The following is a 22,891-nucleotide window of genomic DNA, read 5'->3' on the forward strand; positions in this document are numbered from 1 at the left end:
TCAGGGGATTGTTTCTTAGTCAGATTTGTAACTTTGTTGTTGAGATTCTATGGTCTAAATCTCCTGCTTTCTTTTGCTCCATTAGCTGTGAAGAGGTTGTGGGGCAACACTGACTACAGCAAGGAGATAGAGGAGATGTTGAAGGAGAAAGCTGCCCTGCAGAACGTTCGTAGTCACTCGATGTTGGAGCTGATTCAGAACCAAACAGTCCGCTGGCAGCTCATCACTATCTTTGTTACCTTCACCTCACTGCAGCTCTGTGGCATCAACGCTGTGAGTTACACGTCACGTTTCACCTCTTTTTTTTTTTAATAACATGTAATGTGCAATGTGTCTGAATGCACTGCTTTAAACCAAAATGCTGTCTAAATGGAAATATCATCAAGTTTATTGTCTCTCTATGTCCACATCCTTCTCTCCAGGTGTACTTTTACTCTTTTGAAGTGTTTCGTGCTGCAGGTATCCAAGAACACAAGTTACCTTACGCCGCCTTGGGAACAGGACTGTGCGAACTGTCCACCTCTGTTACCTTTGTAAGTCCCATTTCACCGATACCCAATCTGGGTCAATATATAATTGCGGGACTTTTTATATCATAGTGGACATTTTTGCTGTTTTCAGGCCTAAAATCAACATGGCCGCCTATAGCCAAACACCACATGGTATTTTTACACAAAGATTCCTCTAAATATTATGTATACAACTGAGTGAAATAGAAAGTTATTCATAAAGCTATTGTAGTAAATCTGTTGACATGCCATGAATCCACACTTGACTCACACACTACTTTATATTAAATAACTCAGAAAGCCTTGGAGTCTTCCAGTCTTTTCTTCAGGAGGAAATGACATCATGTGGAGCAGGTCATGTGATCTGGAATTCACACACTTCCTAGAGAGGTGTTTTTGTAATGGGGAACTTAGCTGAAAGTGATTTCTGGGACACGTATACAATTTGTTATTTTGCGTTTTAAAATAAGACAATTGACCACAGAGAGACACAAACTGACAAACACAAAATGACCAAAAAAGGGCTCAAAAAAGACATAAAATGACTCAATGAGACACATAATTATCACATAAAGCAACAAAATGACGAGAGATACACAAAATAACTACAAAAAATTGCAAAATGACCACAAAAACACCTAAAACTTTCACAAACAGACTGTAAACAGCCACAAAAAGGCACAAAATGACCACAAAAATGCACAAAGTTATCACAAGAAGACGTAAAATGCCCACAAAACGAACTGAAAATGGCCAAAAAAGAAACAAAATAACCACAGAGAAGCAAAATGATGGGTAACTTAATTGAAAGTCTTGGACACAGATACAAGTTATTTTCCATTTAAAATTTGATATATTGCCAAAAAGAAATATCTGTCATGATTATCTCAACTTGATAAAAAAGAAGCCAATAAAACCATCTCTGAATAAGCTCATTTCATTATTGTTTAGCTAATTAGTAGAACATTTGTTTTGTTGTTCCTCTTGTAGTGACTGATCAATGGGGGGAAAAAACCCTCTTTCTTCTGCTCTCAGAGCTCAGAAATGTTCCTCTGTAAACCATCTGTGACGGCTGTCCTCGTGTGTACTGATAGCTCCCCCATGTGGCTGTTTGATTCTGTACAGTCGCTGCCTGAGCATTTACTGCAGCACCTTAACTGTGTTTTGATGTTGCAGTTCATGATTATTCAGAGAACGGGGAAGAAAGTCCTGCTGTTCAGAGGGTATGTAGGAATGTCTACCACTCTGGCTCTCCTCACCATCACTCTGTACCTGCAGGTAAGTCAAAACAACACCAGCCACGCACAGTCTGATGCATATTTTGATGCAGAATATTAGAACTTAAGCCTAAATCCTTTCACTCTTCCCAGCGTTATCTGTTCTGGATGCCGTACTGCAGCATGGTCCTCATTTTCATATTCATTTTCTCTTTTGCCTGTGGACCAGGTATGTTTGTCTCCTAGCAAATATTAGTTCAGGCTACATATTTGCATTTGAATCAAAGCATCTAACTGCACCATAAACATCCATCCTGTGTTCTTGACCCAAAGCTGCAGGGACGGTTTCTCTTCCAGGGGAAATCTTTAGTCAGGCTTTCAAATCCTCTGCATACACGATCGCCTGCACCATCAACTGGACAAGCCTGTTTGTGCTCGGGATGATTTTCCCAGTCTTAGTGGTAAGCATAATAAATACTGGCAGACTTTTAACCACAGGCTACATAAGATAGGCATTAAACTGAAGAATTTATGTTGGTGAAATAAGGCGAAATGCATCACACACACACTGACTCACAAACGGCCTCCAAATGTTTCGCTTCCAGGAGAATCTGCATTCCTTTTGCTTTATCGTTTTTCTGTTCTTCTGCGTCGTTGCTGCGATTTACATAAACTTCATCCCCGAGACCAGGAATCGGACGGTGCAGGAGATCGCTGCAGAATTCAACAGGATACACTCCAAATCTGCAGCGTCACACAGGATAGCATTCACCGACAACGGCCTCAATGGAGTCAAAACATACGAAACCAAATTCTGATCAGATGTATTCGGCTTGAAGGAGGCACTGCATATCACACTGAGAAGAAATAAATGGTTTAAACTGTTCATTAATGACCATCTGTAAATGCAGAGTTGATCCAGGAGATTAAAATGCTGATTTTTCTGTTCTATAGCAACATTTTTTTTTCTGTTTGTAAGCTTTTAATTTCACTAGATCTTCAGTTATTCAACTTCAGAATGTCCTACAGTGGATATTCACTTTGTGGACTGACAGATATTTCATTTCTGTCCTTATAGATTGTACTTGGTTAATAAATATTAAATAATAAATAATATTAATAATAATTCAAAATGTTTTCCTCCCTGTGTGAGACTGTTGTTGTAATATTTATGCCATTTTTCGTTGGTTTCATGCAAATTCGAGTCTCAGCCGACAAGAAATTACTGTTATAATGTCTTAGACACCAAAATACCTTTGAAAGAGAGAACTTACTACATTCATCAACAAATGGCAAATAAAGAATTTTGTCACAAAAACAATCATGCGTTTTGTTTTTTTCCTGGAAATGTGATCAAACCTGCTGAGTGAAAATTATACATCCAGAAATGTTAATATTGGTTTAAATGTTCTGAGGCCGTTTTCACCCCAACAAGGTTCTAGTTGTATCTTTGACCAATACTCTTGATAGATTTGGTGCAATAGAACAAAATGCATGAGCTTTCTGACACAGACTTGTTTCTTCTTCAGTCTAAAACCTTATTTGTAGCTTGATTTAGTCATTTTTTTGCTACTTATGGTCGGTGTTGGGGTCATTGTTTTGTTGTGTCCGAGGCCCAAGCTGATGATTTTAGGCTTTCTTGAAGAATGAGGAAATAATCCTCTTTTTCGTTATTCATTTTACTTTGTGTAAAGCAACAGTTCCACTGGCAGCAAACCAGAACACAGTAATACCACCACCATGCTTGATAGTAGGTTTGGCATCACCCCACCTTCTCTACTCCAAACATATTTCTGGTCATTCTGGCCAAATAGTTAAACTTTTGTTTCACCTGACCACAGAGCTTTCCTCCAGAGGGCCTTCTATGAGTCCATGTGATCAACATTAAACATCAGTGAAGCTTTAAGGTGCCACTTCTAGAGGAATTACTTCCTTCTTCATGGAAATTTAAAACCGTGGATACCGAATAGTGTGTTCCAGCAGCTTCTAGTTGATTGCAGATTGCCTTTTTGGTCATTTTTGGTTGACTCTTGACCACCCTGACTAATTTTCTCTGGGCAGCGGGTGATAATGTACTTTATACTTACAAACTTTGGCTCCAAGTGACTTTCCAGACTTGTTCAAGTCAATGATTTTGCTCTTCAGACTTTCCCATTGGGGGGTGGCGTGGCTCAGTGGGTAGAGTGGCCGTCTTGTAACTGGAAGGTTGCCGGTTTGATCCTCGGCCCGTTGTGCTCATGTCGAGGTGTCCCTGAGCAAGACACCTAACCCCTAATTGCTCCTGATGGGTTGTGGTTAGCGCCTTGCATGGCAGCTCCCACCATCAGTGTGTGAATGGGTAAATGTGACATATCATCATGTAAAGCGCTTTGGATAAAAGCGCTATATAAATACAACCATTTACCCATTATACTGTTTGCGGATGAGTTTATCAAACAGGCCCTAATTAAATTAACTGAGTGGAATCAGCAGCTCTAGTCAACTTTAATCACTCATGAGAAGTTAGGAGGCTATACCATTTAGAAAATTTGATTAACACAACTTTCTACATCACAAAAACTATTAATTCAAGGTGGTTTATATATATTTAGATCCAGTAGATTTTGTCATATTTCCAGAGGACCTACAATAAATTTATAAAAGAACCAAAATGCATGATTGTTTTCTATGTTTCAGTTATTTTATCTTAGAAAATTAGAAGTGATAGAAGCCATTGGAGAACTGAAGACTGCCATGATATACACGGTCTGTACAAGTGCATGTAAACTTTTGTTGAAACTGTGTACAGATAAACAGTGAGTTAAATACATTCATTGTGACAGATGGAACTTACTGCAGCTCTGGTCTGCTGTTAGCCCCTCAGCTGTCAAAATGTGATCATCTGCAGTTAATTTGCTTTCAGTTGGTAATGTGTTCCAGTGCTGACAGTCCTTTGTGGAGGAAGCTAATTGTCTAAATTTAGATCTATGATGTGATATTTTATTGTATTCACATTGCTCCTGGTAACTCTGTTGCTGTCTTGTCTCAGGATATTTCTGGAAATAGTCTCTGGGGCTAAGCTATTGATGCATCTGAAGACTAATTTGAGAAAACAGAAATGACTGAAGCTCTGAAATCCTAATATGATAAGAGACTAAAAATAGATTCCTCATCTCATTTAAATGAAATAAGAAACACCTTCTGTCCTCAGGAACACGATCAAACCTGCTGCCACTGTAGCTTATGTTTGTGAAGTTTGTTGTTGTTGACTTGTGACACTTTCAGCACATGTTGCCGGTAACGCTGAGCTCTGTAGCTTCTGATGAACCTAAAGCCAAATGATTAAAGAACTAAATGAGTCACAAATCAAACATCTGAGGCGTTTTGCTTTGGTGAACACACTTGATCAGTTTGGGTCACAGCAGGGCCGACAATCATCGGGAAACTCCCACCATGTGCGTGCCCTCAACATGTGTGCGACCCTGATAACACAATCTGCACTCTCGAAGCTGAAAGCGTGAGTCAGAAGCAACAGGAGACGTCTTCCTGCAGCCGTTTGCATCATCGACAAGCATAGAAGTGACGAGGAGGAGCTTCAGTCTGCGTACGAACACAGAAAAAGAGCCACACCTGCAAAGTTTGGGTACATTTGGCAGCTTAAAGGGCTCTCCTCTGACTTTGTGCCAAAAGCGTGAAGAGTTGGACATCAGCAGGCAGGAAAATGGACGAAATGGGCACATATCCCACCATGTACCCCGATCAGCCCAGGTTGAAGAGAGACTTTGACCAAAAGTGAGTCCATTTACTTTGAGTAATATCACAGAATTTGTGGGGCTTTATTATTTTTATGATAATTATTCTCAGAAAAACTTTTTTCTTTTTGTAATTTCTTTGCCTCATTGGTCACAACAGCAGGTCAGGAAATTATTTAATTCTGCACCATTAATATATCACTCTGCATTTTTCCTTATTACAAATTAGACAGTGCATAATGGCCTACAGCATCCTCTGGTGTGTTTTCTGACACGCTTCACCTGCTTCTATCCACTCTGTTTGCACCCGGTATCTAAATATTTAAATCGCTTTAGACAGTGCTCCTGCATCAGAAGAACCTCCAATTGCTCTCAGGAGAAATACCTTTGATGCACAGCAGCGACACATTCACAAAACACGCGCTTGCAGGTTAATTATTTACAGGAACCCTATATGTGAACCGTTGACGGTTGAGAGCGGGACGTCCAGCCTGATGGTTGCAGCAGATTGGCCTCCTCCTTCAAGAAACCAGTTACAGCAACGGATTCTTATCAACACAGCTTGGATGCTTTTAGTTCTAACACACTGTGACGCCATTTGAAACATTTAAAACACGGTGACGGCAGCAGAACGGTGATAACATCTGCAGCCTCCACCCAGCTCCACCCTGCTGAAGGCCCAGGAGGAGAAAACAAGGAGGAGAACATGTGGGTTCAGGTCAAGAAGCAACAACAACGACGAGCTCCCATCACCTCAGATGACTCCTACTCCACTTACACCCAGTCTCATGGTAGAATTGATGCTCACAAGCTGATAAGAATCGAGCTGAGTTTGTGTTACTGAACCTCAACAAACCTCGTTGAGACAAACGCACCACAGATTGTAAAATGATGAATGAATGTAGCACAGCCTCTTCTGTGTCTGCAGGCCTGATTTGTTGTTTGTGTTTAATTGCAGGGTGTTCGTGAACAGAAGCCTGACACTGGAGAACATCAGATGCTACGGCTTCGACATGGATTACACGCTGGCATGTATGTGAAGCTCTGTGTGTAAAACGTTGTGCCACCAGCAGGAGGACTGTCGTGTCTTTGAATTATTTATCACAACTTCAGCGTTCTCTGGAGCCACAGCAGACCTGCAGGTTGAGCACTAATGTGTTTTGTTTTGTTTGCAGTGTACAAGTCTCCTGACTACGAGAGCCTGGGCTTTGAGCTGATAAGAGACAGGATGGTTTCTGTTGGTTACCCTCATGAGCTCCTACGGTACACTTACGACCCCAGTTTCGCCACCCGGTCAGTGTGAAGTCTGTCTCAGTAATCAGTAACAATCAGTTTATCTCATGAGCTAATTTAATTCTCTTCACCCCTCAGAGGCTTAGTGGTCGACACGAAGTATGGGAACCTCCTGAAGGTGGATTCAAATGGAAATATTTTAGTCTGCAGTCACGGCTTCCGCTTCCTCAAAGGGTAAAGTTAAAGTCAGAGCTGAACACGGTGAAAGAATTTTTTTTTTTTGTATTTCTGCTTTGTAAAGACCATCTTTACAAGTTAACTCTGGAGTTGAGCTATATTAACCCTGTAAAATCCAAATGTTAAGTAGTGTCAAAGCAACACAAATCTAAAAAAAAATCAAAAATGAGCAAAAAAAATAAATAAAACTTTTTAAAAATATATATATACATATATATAAAAGTCCAAATATAGAAAAAAATGAGTGGAAAAATAAAATTAATCTACATTTTTTTGTTTATTTATGAGCTGGATTTGTCTCGTTTCATTTATGTTCTGGTTGTTAAATCCATTTGTAGATCATTACAAGATTTCACACACTTTTAGAAATGCTGCTTCATGCACATTTGTTTTCAGCTTTTTGTCATTTCAGGCCGTTAAAGCGTCCTGTGTTCCATTTGTGCTCCACAGGGAAGACATTCACAACTATTATCCCAATAAGTTCATCCAAAGAGGCGACACTGAGCGATTTTACATCCTCAACACTCTCTTCAACCTGTCAGGTATGAAACGTTTCCTCTTTCCTATTGTTGATTGAGTTCATTTTAGCCCTTATCTTTCTAGGAACCTTTTCTTTTCCAAGTATATTATGTGACTGAACTAACGAACACACTCCCCACAGAGACGTATCTGTACGCCTGCTTGGTGGACTTCTTCACCAGATGCACCAGATACAGTAAGTAAGTGGACATTTTTTATTATTCCAGCTCCTCTCTGCACTCTTGAGCCTTGAACAATAATAAATAAACCAATGAACTTCTTCTCAAACCAACTTTTTCATGCTTTTCCTGCTGCAGCCTCCTGAACGGCTTCCAGCACGGTGACCTGCTCATGCCCTTCAGAAGCATGTTTCAGGACCTTCGAGATGCGATGGACTTCATTCACGACACTGTAAGTTCATAAAACAGAACCATATTGCGACATTTTTGTGTTTTTGTGTGTCTAATTGTTGCACATTGCTGTGTTGTTGCACAGGGAATCCTAAAAGAACGAACCATAAAGAATCTGGAGAAGTACGTGATCAGAGATGTGAGTAAACTAAAGACAGATTTTTCACCTGGATTAAATTTAGCTTGAAAATCCTGAAGATATAAATGTTTTCTTTGCAGCCGAAGCTCCCAGTCCTCTTACGTCGAATTAAAGAGGTGGCTAAGGTGTTCCTGGCCACCAACAGCGACTACAACTACACTGAGGTGAACCAGAACCCTGTATTGTTGATCAAATTACACCTTTTTACAGCAAACTATGTGAAAGTAAAGCAGAGACTCTTAATCTAACGTGCTTTTTTCAATGTTTCTTTCATCACAAAGAACATCATGAACTACCTGTTAGAAAGTAACCCTAAGGTAAGGCAATTTTAATTGTGTTTATTAGAGAATATTCAGGATCAATATATAATTGCGAGACTTGTTGTATCATAGTTGACATTTTTGCTGTTTTCAGGCCTAAAACCAACATGGCCGCCTATAACCAAACACCACATGGTGTTTTTTACACAAAGATTCTTCTAAATATTATATATACAATTGAGTGAAATAGAAATTGAAAATTATTGATAAAGATATTGTAGTAAACCTGCTGACATGCCATAAATCCACAATTGACTCACACACTACTTTATATTAAATAACTCAGAAAGCCTTGGAGTCTTCCAGTCTTTTCTTCAGGAGGAAATGACATCATGTGGAGCAGGTCATGTGATCTGGAATTAACACACTTCCTTGAGAGGTGTTTTAGTAATAGGTAACTTAGTTAAGTGATTTCTCGGACACAGATACAATTTGTTAGCCTAGCCACGCTAGACCCAGGTCTGAAGACACAAGGGTCTAGGAACTCTCGACAGGGAGGGAGGCGGGCTAAAAGGTTGTCTTTCAAATCACTCTGCAGCAATTGGGTAGGTATACAACCAATCAGCGCAACGAATAGGCTGACGTAGTTCCTAGAGCGCCGGAAATCAGAGGATGCGGGAGTTCGGTGAAGCCTTATTTATACAGTCAATGGGTGAAGCTCAAGTATATTACAGACATGTTAACAGAAAGATTATTCAGAGTCAGTGCTAATGGAGCTCAACGACTGTTGTCGTTTTTGTTGTCGACCCTGGCAGAGAATTAAATTCGTTGCCGTCGGTTGTCTAGCGCGGCTAGGCTAATTGTTTCCGGTTGTTTCTGTCAGAATCGTCGCGCCTCTGTCTTCACTTAGTTACGCCCGCCTTCTGACTCTACACTTCATGGTGATTTGTCGGCCAGTTTTAGGAGCATCCAACCTCGAGGCTTATGGAGGGTAACTAGACCGACCCTGGCAGAGAATTAAATTCGTTGCCGTGGGTTGTCTAGCTAGGCTAACAATTTGTTGTTTTCCATGCAAAATCTGATATTGGCAAAAAAGAAATATCTGTCGTGATTATCTCAAATTAATAAAAAAGAACACAATCAGAACATTTCTTGAATAAGTTTGTTTAGCTCATTAGAAGGTGGTTGTTATTAAATTCAGACGACATTTTAGTGATATCCAGTCATTTTTTATTAATAAATGATTGTTTTCATGATAAACAATTGTAGAATTTGTGAAGACATGATCATCATGAACATAACATAAAAATGTATGCAAGATATATCCCATGGACTTCAAAAGTCCCTCAGTTATATATTGACCCTTCAACTTAAGACCATCATATAAATTTAATATTTCTTCTTCATTCCAGCCTGGAGCTTCCAAACCGTCCTGGCACAGCTTCTTTGACCTGGTCGTAGTCGACACCAAGAAGCCGCTGTTCTTTGCAGAGGGAACTGTCCTGAGACAAGTGGACACGGTATGAACGAGTGTCTCATTAATCACAAAAGAATGTCGTGTATCAGCAGGTTTTTTAATATAAATGTTGTATTTTGGATGCAGAACACTGGAAAGCTTCGGATCGGGACGTACACCGGCGACCTGCAGCATGGAACAGTTTACTCTGGAGGTGAGATGTGAAAATGCTGAATTTTTATTTATTTATTGTCGTGTTGTGACTGTTTACTGGATTCATAAATAAGAGCAGAACAAGGATTTTGGAGTTTTTTTTGTTGGTAGCTACATTTCTCACTACTTAAAGTGGAAGCTTTTGGACACCCTTAAAATTTTACACAATCTCAAATATTATCATGAAATATTTGTGGGAAACTCCTTTTTGTGTTTCAAAAGGTGTGTCTGCATTAGACAGACACAAACAAATGCAAATTATGTTTTTTTTGTTTATTGCACAAGAAAAACTAACAAAACTAAATTCAACCAAAATAGCCCAATACTGAAAATTTCTCTTTTTATTGGCTTTTTTAAGGATTTGTTTGGTATTATGGCTGTGATTGTACTAAAAGAAATTACACATGAAGACCTAAAAGTGGTTCTTAATGCAATATTTCATAAATTTATAGGTGTCCCAAAACTTTTTTCTATTTAATTTCTCTCCTTTTGTGTCTTCCTGCTGCAGGATCTTCAGATATCGTGTGCGATCTGCTGGATGTTAAGGGTAAAGACGTCCTCTACGTCGGAGATCACATCTTTGGAGACATCCTGAAATCTAAGAAACGTCAAGGATGGAAGACGTTTCTGGTCGTACCGGAGCTCGGCAAGGAGCTGCATGTGTGGGAGGAGAAGAAAAGTAAGAGCAAGAAGACTCAAACTTCTAAGAATTTACAGCTTTATGATTGTTTGATCAGAGTTTTGACGACTTTCTTGTTTTTTTTTTTCAGATCTCTTTGAGGAGCTTAAACGTCTCGATGTCTTCTTAGCTGAACTTTACACGTGAGTCCGTCTGTAAATAAAGCGTTCAACATTTACACACTAAACATCTGGTTTATAATGAGTTAATTTTGGACAGTTTATCATCTGTCATCATTTATAGAGGATAAATGAGTGAGTTATAGACTGAGGATATTTTAACCTGCAATGCTGTCAGGGTGTTTTGTCTGATTACTATTTACTTATCTGTCAATAATGATATGTCAGTAAAATTTTTCTGCACAGAATGTTTGCTTTTAAGGCATTACCTCCACACAGCGACGAGAAGCTGATGCTCAAAAGGAAACCATAAAATCTCAGTGTTAAATAAAACACTTTATATTTAGAAAATAAAAGCTGACCAACAGCGTAAAAAATGTTCTAAATTTTTCATAAATGCTGGAGAGTTACAGACAACATGCAGCCTCACTTTCACAACTGAATGCTGTGTTGTTTTTGCTCCACAAGGTCCTTTTTGTTGTTGGTTTCAGACCGTTTAAAGTATAGGAATAAGGCCTGTAGATTAGTTTGTTTAGCAGCTCCTCTAAACTTTTCATTTGCACAGTTCTGAGTATTTGGATTAGGTGAAAAAAAACATTTATTTAAAAAAAATATACTTTAAACATAACAGAATAATGAATTAACACAACTGAATAGAAAATGATATAAAATAATTAAATGATGTTTGAGCTGTGTTTGACTCTGGCCACCAGGAGGAGCTGCAGCACCGCACTTCCAATGATAAAATCAAATTTAATCAAATTTAATAATAAATTTTGTAATCAGGCATAAATTAAATCTGTCTGCTTTTATTAATTGTACATCATTATGTGTTAAACAATTCATGATAGGATAACAAAAATAAAATGTCATGGGTATGATGAATTGATCATTCATGCTAAAACATTTGGAATATTTTAGAGGTTTGTTGATGTTTTGCAGCTCATAGATCACAAAGAAAAGGATCCATTGCACCTTTATTTACTAGCATTTGTTGCTATGAAAGAACATTTTATTGTCCACTGTGGCACAGTCTGACTGAGTTGTTCTGTGTTTGTTGTTTGAAGGCATCTGGACAGCGGCAGCAAAGAAAGTCCAGACATCAGCGCCATTCAGACGAGAATAAAGGTGAGCGTCACACATCAGAGCTACTAAAGGTTTCTGTTTTTTTAATGGAGGCAAAATGCAGCTGATTTAGCGACATATGGGTCAGTGTATAATTGAGGGACTTTTGAAGTCCATGGGATACATCCTGGATACATTTTTATTAAAAGTTTTTTGTGTTCATTATGTTCATGTCTTTACAAATTCCATCATCATTTATTATGGATACAATCACTTATTAATAAAAAATGACTGGATATCACTAAAATGTCAACTAAATAACCATCCAAATTTAATAACAACCACCTTCTAATTAGCTAAACAATAATAAAATGAGCTCATTCAAACATGGTTTTGATTGTGTTCTTTTTATTAAATTGGGATAATCATGACAGATATTTCTTTTTCTGCCAATATATCAAATTTTATATGGAAAAAAACAAATTATATCACTTTCATCTAAGTTCCCCATTACAAAAACACTTCTCAAGGAAGTGTGTTAATTCCAGATCACATGACCTGCTCTACATGATGTCATTTCCTCCTGATGAAAAGAATGGAAGACTCCAAGGCTTTCTGAGTTATTTAATATAAAGTACTCAACAGGTTTACTACAATATCTTTATAAATAACTTTCAATTTCAATTTTACTCAATTGTTTATATAATATTTAGAAGAATCTTTGTGTAAAAATGCCCTCTGGTGTTTGATTATAGGCGGCCATGTTGGTTTTAGGCCTGAAAACAGCAAAAATGTCAACTATGATGCAAAAAGTCCCAATTATATATTGACCCATATGTGGTTCTTAAGTTGCCTTTTTGTTATTGCTGGAAAGATTTAAACTCGTCATGATGTTAGCACACTGTTCTGCCTCCTTCATTTGTTGCTGACAGCTCAAATCATCAACATAAAACTGTGTATAAATGCACTAGGACACTTTTTAATTGCACTAATACAGGAGAGTTCAGTGCTGCAGCAGAACCCAGAAAGTGTCTTGCTGCTGGTTTGCAGGTGCTGACCTACAGGATGGACATGTCCTACGGCCAGATGGGCAGTTTGCTGCGTAGCGGAGCCAGACAGACGCTGTTTGCCAGCCAGCTGATGCGTTATGCAGATCTATACTCATCCACCTGCATCAACCTGCTGCACTACCCCTTCAATTACCTCTTCATGGCTCCTCCAGTCCTCGTCAGTGCTCTACTTCTGTTCAAACCCCTACACAGGAACAAGCACAAGTGTTGCCTTTTAAAGATAATCACGGCGCTTTTTCTCTTTCAGATGCCTCATGAGGCGACGACGGATCTCACAGTGATCCAGAACGATGTCAAGACCAACAAAACTGAGTAAGAACTTTTATGTATGTACAGACTGATTGATCATTTCAGTCTAAATTCTGTTATATTCTGAAGTAAAACTCATCAATGATGGACATCTTTCTCTCTCACAGTGCTGAAGGCAGCCGATTATACTGAACCAGAAGAAGCAGAACATGAAGATGCTGCAGAGGAATCTTGTAAATGTGTTTCTCCTCAAGGTGACTGCTCACTCGGGTTTGTTGCAGGCAGCCGTGATGTGCCTCCTTTACAGAGAACAAACTTATTGCTCCACCTGCTGGATATGAGTCACTATGCCATGGAGACTTTACCTTAGAGATCCGTAATCCAAGCAGGAGACATTTATTTAACCCTCCTGTTGTCCTTATTTACGGCACCGAAAAATGTTGTTCCCTTGTCTGAAAAAAATCCAAAAATTCAGCAAAAAAAATCCCTAAATTTGTAAAAAAAAAAAAATAAATAAATAAAATAAAATTGCAAAATCTTTTGGAGGAAAATTCCTTAAAAGTTTCCCTGAAAAGTTTTATTTAAAAAAATTCCCAAATTTGGCAAGAAATAAAAATTTAAAAATAAAAATTGTAAATATTTTTACAATTGAATAAAAATCTTCCTAAAAAAAATCCTAGAAATATCTAAAGTGATTACATATATATATATATATATATATATATATCAGTCAAACTTCTAATACTTTCTTTAAGAACATTCACATAAAAATCAACCAAAATCCAGCGAATTTCACTGGATTTTGGTTGATTTTTTTTGTGAATGTTCTTAAAGAAACTTTTTTTAACATTTTTTTCACCAAAAAATGTTCAAAGATTTCCCAAAAATGTTGAAAATGTGGACATCAGAAGTTTCACTGTGAAAATGTCTTTTTTCCCCACATTTTCAATCTTTAAAACGGGTAAATTTTGACCCGCAGGACGACGTGAGGGTTAAATATACATGAGGGTTACTGTATATATGAGTGAAACTTTGTTTGGACAACTAGTTGTGCGGATGCACTTTTAATCAGGAGTTTGTGCAATGAGGTAAATGTATTTATTAGTTGTTTGTGTAATGTCTGTTGAAGTATTTCAATAAATCATTAGTATTATTGGTTTTCATTCATTTCGTTAAAGCATCATGATGTCTCAGCGAACAAAACGAAGACATCCTCATGTTGTGTGACTTATGCAGTTTTCTTCTGTAGAAAGTTCTACAGATGTAATCCTGAATTTTTCAAACCACAAACAAAAATTCTTCTGTTTTGTTGGACAGGGGGCAAAAATCTCAAAAGCTGACACTGTAAAACAAGAAATTAGTCAGATGCAAGTTGGAGCCCAGCTGGTAGTATTTCCCTAAATTCTATCCTTTATTTTCAACATGTTGCAACACGTGATGTCTCCACAACAGAATGGAGGTCATGGGACAACCACGTAGACACTATATTGAAAATGATCATTTGTAAATTCTAAATGGAGTCATAAATTACAGGAACAAGTTATACATTTCTCATAACCGGATGTAATGAAGTTGTTGATTCTGGCTGAAATGTTGCCCAACTCGTCCTAAAGGGCTCAGGGAAGTTGGTGGACATTGTGGGGGAGAAAATTATGGAAACAATCACTTATTCATAAAAAAAAAAAGACTGGATATCACTAAAATGTCAACTAAATAACCGTCCCAATTTAATAACAACCACCAAACATTTGCAAAAGTACAGACATGAGTGGGAAAACTGGAACCCCTGGTAATGGGTAGAAGGCAACTGTGTTTTCTGTTGCTCATGGACTGGCTGAAGTAAGGCAGCATCAGGAGACCAACATGTTAGAAACATGAGAACACAGAGGACCCAACCAGCAGGTCACAGTTTATCATCTCCAACAATAGTAAGAGACATCATGATGAGATCAGCTGGATTTCCTGCAGTATGGTTGTGAATTTACCAGAGGATGCTTATACTCATGCTGATGTGGCCGTAGACTACAGTATTTTAATGACTCAATAAATTCCTAAGTTGTTTATTTTCTAAAATACTTTTTAGTTTTTAATAAACATTTATTGATTTATGTAATCAATAAATGGACTTTGCCTAGATTCGGACTTCCAGCATCAATAACTCATTAGATATAGGTTGTCAAAACATAAACGTTGCCTCTTTCCCATCGTTGTAAGGCAGACAATGTGGGTCTGTGTATTTATCTGGCAGTTCGATTTTCCGTTCTGAAACGGGTATTGAAAAACAAAAAAGGAGTTTCTATTTGATTTTCGTTTTACGATACAAAATTAAAATTGAAATACAAGGCGTTTTCCTTTTCATGATCAAAAATGGATATACGAAAATTTTAAAATTGTTTGATTTTCATTTTATATTTAAAATAACAAAAAAGTAAAACCAGAAAGAGACAGAAGCGAAAAAAAGGTCCGTCTTTTCATTTTCTGAGACCGGAAGTGGTCATCAGCAAGTGTGGAACCAAACAGAGTATGGTGCATAGACTGTATATCATTTTTTTCCGTTAGTTTTCATGGTCAAAATGAGATCAGGTGGCTGATCTTAAAACAAATCAATACTGTTTTTTTTTTTAATAGAGCGCTGAAGTTTTGCAATGCCAGGGGGCGGGGCTACTTGATTGACAGTCTGGTCTGGAATGATTGACAGGTCCTATGGACGAGGCAGCAGAGACTCTGCTCTCCTCGTTTGAATTAACTCTGATATGATCACTGTCTGTTTGTTATGGTCCAACGGTGCCGAAGGACCCGATTGAAACCCTAGGGTTTCTTTTTCTTCTTCTTCACTCTTTTCCCGTCTCTTCAAACTCCACTTTGGCAGCTTAAACATACCCCAAAACGCATCAAACTTTGCATGCACATCAGGACTGGTGAAAAATTTGATATTTTAATGGAGTTGTGCACATGTGTGGCAAAATGGCTCCATAGCGCCCCCTGTAAAATTGGAAAAAGTGGTCATTAGGCCAACTACAGCCACAATGTTTGGGGGGCATGTGCAGCACATCAGCACACACAAAAAAGTCAATCACAGTCACGCCCTAAACCCAACAGGAAGTCGGCCATCTTGAATTAGCTGTAAATTTTTTCTAATTAATAACTTATCGGGGGTAAGTCCGAGAGATAATGATGGGACAAATGAACCGAGGCACTGAGGCGTGTCTCGAGTAAAAGTGGGCGTGTCAGATGAAGCTTTGCTTTGAGGCTCGGGTTGCTTCCGAAAAAGTCACGTGACCGATGACAAACGAGGCCTCGGTTTGTGCAGATCACGTGATTGGTTCGTTCAACGTATCGCTGTCCCATAAAAAGGTTTTGAATCTCGAGCCACACTGTGGGTGTTGTTGGCGTTTGTGGAGAGAGGAGTGAGAGCGAGTTGTAGAGAGAGTCAGAGCTAGTTGTAGAGAGGTGTAGTCAGTGCGAGTTACAGTTAGTATTATTCAGTAAGTATTATTAGTTAGTATTATTCGGTGTGAAATACAATAGCAGCAGCTGGAGGAGTAGGAGAAGTGTAGGGAGAGCAGCAGTTTAGATTATTTCCCCACTGCAGTGCTTTGATGTGAGACATTATATATATTTTTCTTTTACACTGGTTTGTGGGTTGTGTAAGATTATGGGTGTTTGTGTGTCAGTTTTACCATTTGTAAATGTCACTCCTGTATTTGGTGTCTGCACCTTCTATCACCTTCTTCAGTCACATGTGAACTACACACTACTTTGACACGGGTATGTAAAGAAGCCACTGGGAGCCACAGTTCAACAGCAGGGCCTGCAAAGCATGTGTTAGTTTCTGTGTTACCCATTCTGACAGACAACATGTGTAAGTGAAATATGTACAAAAGTTTTATGTATTATTAATAAAATGAGCTGTAAACTATACACTGGTGTTGGATAATGATTAATTCATGTGATGGTGCATATATATATATATATATATATATATACACACATACATACATACATACACACACACACACACACACACACACACACACATATATATATATATATATATATATATATATATATATACATAAGCCGGTATCGGCTTCAAAAGTCATTCCACTGATTAAAATGTTTCACCATGCAGTCATCAACAAGATGCAGACAATCACTTCCACCATTTCAAGGCAGCTAGGTGACAACCTGATAAGAAGTCTCAGGGAACACATAAGCTGCCTGGAATCAGCAGGTGCCCTGACAATGCCAACCTTGTTGGATCCAAGGTTCAATAAACTTGGATTCCAAAGTCCGGCAAAAGCAGATGAAGCTGTAAACGGACTTAAAAATGAATATGCAGTGTTAATAAGAACTGAGGCCCTGTCTGCATCCCCAGACCAGCTGCAAGACGCCCATGTGGATAAATCTGCAAGTAATAGTAAGAAACCCTATCTCTGTATTCTTGATTGTGATGTTGGTATTGTGAATTACACCCCGCTCTCCTTTCTTGTTGTTAGGTGAACTTTGGCAGCTGCTGGATGATTCTGTTAATAGCAGCAGCAGGAGCAGTTCAAGTGTCGTGGCAGATTCAGTCAATGAAGTTGACCGTTACCTGGCAGAGCGTAACATTGGAAGAGCTGAGGATCCTCTGGCTTACTGGAAGATGCACAAAACCCAGTACCCTCACCTTTATACGATAGCGCTTACATGACTATGTTCCCCAGCTTCATCAGTGCCCTGTGAAAGGGTATTTTAGCAAGGCGGGTGAACTGTTATGTAAAATAAGAAACTGCCTGAATCCAGGCACAATGGAAAAACTTTTCTTTTTAAATAAAAACACAAACTCTTGAGATGTTTTCATTGTTATTTTAATTAAGAACTCTGTATCTCTGTTGGTTTCCATATACCATGCATACACTATAGAAACATCCATTATTTATTGTTTCTGCACATAAAAGTCATTCCTACATTTCAGCTCAGGTCATTGTACTTTGGCAATGCCGGTAATGTCAGTTTGTCCAGTAGATGGCAGTATTCACTGTTTCATTAAGACCTCGAGAAGTGAACCTTTTGGTGAAGCAATGGGCTGTAAAGCCTCAGTGATTCATGGGGCTTCATTTGACCATCACTACTGCTGGAAGCTGCAAGCCAACACCTAAAGAACAAACTAAAGCAACGGAACCAAACCCAGTTCAGTGAAGAGAAGCAGAGGAAATGTTTGACTGCAGACATAAAGCAGGAAGACACTGAGCTGCTCAGGTGTTCCTGATAGCACCAAGCAACCACCTGGACAGCCAATAGGAACACAGCTTAGTGGAAGTCCAGAGGGCTGGCTTAGTGAAGTAAATTTAGTTTAAAGTTGAAGCAGAAAGTTAACAGAGAAAGTTGAAAACCATCTTCTGATCCCTGAAATCTCTGATTTTCACACAAAGAACGTCTGAACATGTCAAATTGGTTCCATAGTAGAACCTTCACTGTAAAAATGTCATAGTATGGTGTGTTGCTCAAAAAACATTACAACCGACTGTCTAGGGTCACCGAGGAGCTTATGTTGGTTTAACCAAGTATTCCATCCATATTTTAACATTGACGCTGACGACCTGCATAGAACATTTCAGATTATTTTACCACAGATCAAAGGTACAGCGAGAGGTCGGTAACAGCTTTAATTTTTTCTTACAACTTTTCGATGCCCCCCCCAAACTATCTGGATCCCCCCCTGCATACAACATGGAGCATTCTTTTCTCCTTTTTGTTTCTCTATAGCTTCATGTCATTTGAGTAAAGTTGCATGTTCAGATTGTAGCCCCTGGTCTAAGGAGAGTCTCATCTTATCAGCTTTAAAACCACGCCTTACTGAGGTGTGGATTTACTCAGTGGTCGAGAATTCATTACCAGTTGAACAGCTCCAAACTTTTTCTTGCCAGAATGTTCTAACCACACAATTGAAGTTTCACTAGCTGGGTTTCCATTACCCTTAGATATGCGCAAAATGTAAATAGCGCAATAAAAAACTGGTAATGGAAACACCTGAATTTCAAAAAAGGACTAAAATATCGCTAAAAAGTTTTTACGCTCTCATGAGGTGGTTTTTCAGATGTTTCGATATTGAAAAATATCGCAAAAGCCCAATGGAAACATTTTTCCCGCAATTATACGTCACTGGACGTGACGTACCTGGTCACATGACCAGTTCTCTCGGAGTAAACATGGCGCGGTACGTGTGGACAGAAGAGGAGACCGAGACTTTTCTTGCCATTATTCTTGAGAAAAACATCACTGCCATACTAGACAGCAAACAGCAGAGGAATGCAGAGTGTTATAAGGAGATAGAAGCAGGTTTTGGGTGTCCATCTTCCTGCAGTGAAATCTCGCGGGATATTTTACAAGAGTTACGATGCTTCTGTCCAGAACAACCTTCAATGGAAACACGTTCAAAGCGTAAATATACTTTGTCGAAATTTTAGAAATATCGCTTTTATTTTGCGAAAAAACTGTAATGGAAACCCAGCTATTGTTTCTCTCAGTGGGAAAAGAAAACCGTTTACATGATGCATTTACTGTGTTCCTCAGTGTTTTAGTTCATTTGGGTGAACTGTCCCTTTAAGGCTTCTCTTTCTGCACTGAGTAGTTTTTCCACAGGGTGGCACATAATCACCTCTGCAACAGACCTGAGGATCGATTCCTGCACAGCTCATAGACAGTCTATGGTACGGCTAAATGAGTTCAAGATGATTTTTTGATCAACACAAACACCTAAAAATAGTTTTATCCAACTAAACAATTATTTTCCGTATTCTGTCAAAAAAAATTTCATTGATTTGTTAACAGTAAAAACAGAAAATACATCATCTGATCCTGAAATAGATAGATAGATAGATAGATAGATAGATAGAAGGTAAAATTGATTCTGTTTTTATTAGAGCTGAATCTTCACTGAGAGAAATTTGCTGAAACTTACTGAAATTCTTTCACATTCTTTCTCTTCTACTTATTTCAGCAACATTTCAGTCTGCAGGAAAACCTCAGCTTCATAGCAGCTGCTTTGCTCACATCTGATCAGCTACATTTTGTTGTTGGTTTTTATACCAAAATTCAACATGCAGAACTCTCCACTGACATCAGGAAACTGTTTAAACTTTAGCTTAATGCAGAAAACTTGAACTACAGTTTAAAAAATATGATTTTACCAGTAAGATCTGGTGATGAAATAGACTTATTGTGTCGTGTCGCTGAATTTTTGCTGCTTTCTTTTCCTCTTTCAGCTAATACATGAGAGTCCAGACTAGAACACCTCCACCTCCTGCCTCCAAATACACACTCTGTTCATGGATGATTTCATTTCTTGCATCACGGCTATTTTCGTTTGTTTGGATTTCCTTCTCCATTGTCTGTTAGTCAGCTGCATTTATTGTTTTTGCCTCTTAATTCATTTGCATTCTGTTTTATTTTCTCAGCTGCACATATCCTCGTCTTTCATCTCTGCTGTATTTAATCTGTAATCTGTGTTTCATTAGGAGACAAATTAACCCCAATCCCAGCTCTTCGTACCTAATTTGATGCAGAATTCTTTATTTAAACTCAATATTTATCAATTGCATATGTGATAAATGATAAATTAATGATTATCTTAGTCACTGGTTGCCTCTGCACTACAGCTCCTGTCCTTTGGATGGCATTAAACTGCCATTCTGCAGAGGAGGGGGTTTAAAAATCATTTTTAAAAAGCATTTGAGGAGCTAAATGATGAGTCTGACCACAGATAAACTGTTGCATAGATGCTCTGTATCTTCATTTATCTCTTAGTGAACAACAAATCAGAAAGAAACTAAAGGAAATAACTTTTAAATTTTAAATGTTTAAGCCCTGCTGGTAATATTTAGTCTGCAGTCGAGTACTGCAGTAAATAGCGCTTCAGAAATGGAAGGAAAGAGCATAAACAGAGCAAAAATTAAGATAGAAATCAGAATATGTGTCAAACAAAGAAGTCTTTTATTCTTTAACTTCAATCTTTCTCTCTGTTAGGAGCTGAAATGGACTTTTGGTGCCACTCGCGTAAACACTTATCCTGACAAAAACACGTTCATTTTATTATTTTTCCTTCAGTTTGCAGTGTTTCGGATTCACCTAAACGTGATTTTTAGTTTAATTGCATCAAACAATTTGAGAAACCCTTTCACACAGATCATAGTGATCCTGAGTGTAAATATGAACCCCAAACCTGCATCACACTGCGTTCTACAGAGAGAAACTCAGTGTTCAGCCTCAGCAATAAAGTAAAGAGCAGCACATTATCAAAGCAGTCAGCATCTCTACGGCTTCATATTTGATTAAAGTATCATTTGGGGTGTGTTTTGGCCAGAGGCCTTTCCTCTGCATTAGCATATTATGTTTGATCACAATGTAAAAGATGTACGTTTTTCAAATTTAAAATCACACATTTTCTTTATGTTCACCTTTTGAGCACACAGTCTCTCTTAGAATTCACGTTTAGTTTAATTTGCATTTACAAAAATTTACACTTTTCTACACTATCTGAAGCTAACATCATGTTTTTTAGCCTTCTTGTGCAGTAAAACGCATAAAATCAACACATTCTACATGTATTGAGAGCAGTATTTTACAGACTTTTGCCCCTTTTATAGTTAGTATTTAGGAAACTTCAAAATAAGGTCCCACTGACACACTATGAGTTTAGAATATTAAATATATTTATTATAAGTCGATCATGAGGTTAAAAAGACTTTATTGAGGGAACTGAGTTTGTTACTAAAATAAAACAGACTTGGGAGAATAAAACACACATATTCACACAATCTTTGAAGCAAGAAATCCATTTTAGGTGTGAGATTTTAAAGTTTAATTGCATTGAAATTTCAGTCATAATGTGCACCAACCAGTGTCTGTTCTGGTTGACAGTAAAGTGGATATTCTATTCTTCTGTTCTAAACTCACATTTTTATGAGGAATCTTACTGATGATTGTTTTTTTTCACTGTTTTTAATTCTTTAACAAACTGTGTGGGTAGAGTGTAAATAAGTCCAATTTTTAAATCAGATTTTTACATCTGCTAGACACTGAGATAATACACACAAGATTTAACTCTTCTAAAAGTGTTTTTGTAAGAAAATAAAGAGGAACAAATGAGGAAATTCACTTCATAGCTTTTATTCAGAAGTCACAGCGGAACAGAACAGCAGCTTTTTAAATCAGAAATGTTTCATGAACCGCTAAAAATAAAAAAATATAAACACAAATGCACATTTCGATGGGTTTATTATTAATTACAGGAATGTTTTCATAAGAGCTTTTCTTTTGTTTCCAACACTTCATTTGTTTAACATAAATTCATTCCCAGCAGCCAGAGTGAGCAGCAGCCCCAAGGATAAATTCTAACACTTTTCTGACTACGTTGTGTTTGTGTAATTAATGAAATGCAGATGCCATTATCTCATTAGCTTTGTGTTTTTCTCTGCGGTTTAATGTGCGCTGTGGGTCCTCAGAAAGGCAGCGCTGACATGTTGGGCTTCATTGCAGGATACTTGCAGCTCTATGCAGTCAGATAACTGCAGAAGCACCACCGTCCCCCATTCCACACATTCCAGGATTTCCCAGCAAGCATTGCAAGCAAGCCTAAACAAGTCACGTTCTTTACTCAGAGAGAATTTCACACAGTCAAGTGACTGAGGTCTCCTTTTGCTTTCCCTTCAGCCTGCGATCACACAAACACACTTCTAGTCACTTTATCCATCATTTTCCAGGCTAATTTTTCTTCTTTTTTTAACCAACAGCAAACAAAAAAA

At 38.1% G+C, this 22,891-nt stretch overlaps 1 protein-coding gene across 3 annotated transcripts; it reads left to right on the plus strand.

Annotated features, from left to right (window-relative positions):
- Positions 1-1,679: 1,679 nt before the first annotated feature.
- nt5c2l1 (5'-nucleotidase, cytosolic II, like 1) lies at positions 1,680-13,821 on the plus strand. 3 transcript variants are annotated; one of them, XM_051938358.1, is made up of 18 exons: positions 1,680-1,787; positions 6,416-6,489; positions 6,633-6,750; positions 6,829-6,924; positions 7,378-7,469; positions 7,589-7,646; positions 7,764-7,857; positions 7,942-7,995; positions 8,076-8,159; positions 8,277-8,312; positions 9,668-9,775; positions 9,859-9,925; positions 10,433-10,603; positions 10,695-10,746; positions 11,790-11,850; positions 12,838-13,014; positions 13,105-13,169; positions 13,274-13,820. In XM_051938358.1, exons 2-18 carry the CDS (start codon positions 6,471-6,473, stop codon positions 13,296-13,298), a joined length of 1,377 nt encoding a protein of 458 aa, XP_051794318.1. In that variant the 5' UTR covers positions 1,680-1,787; positions 6,416-6,470; the 3' UTR covers positions 13,299-13,820. The 3 variants fall into 3 exon arrangements, with proteins under 3 accessions (XP_051794318.1, XP_022065671.1, XP_022065672.1); XM_022209979.2 differs by lacking the exon at positions 1,680-1,787 and adding an exon at positions 2,545-5,497 and having other exon boundaries at positions 13,274-13,821; XM_022209980.2 differs by lacking the exon at positions 1,680-1,787 and adding an exon at positions 5,567-6,248.
- Positions 13,822-22,891: the final 9,070 nt, after the last annotated feature.

Source organism: Acanthochromis polyacanthus, chromosome 18, assembly GCF_021347895.1.
Source record: "Acanthochromis polyacanthus isolate Apoly-LR-REF ecotype Palm Island chromosome 18, KAUST_Apoly_ChrSc, whole genome shotgun sequence".
NCBI classification, from domain to species: Eukaryota; Metazoa; Chordata; class Actinopteri; family Pomacentridae; genus Acanthochromis; species Acanthochromis polyacanthus.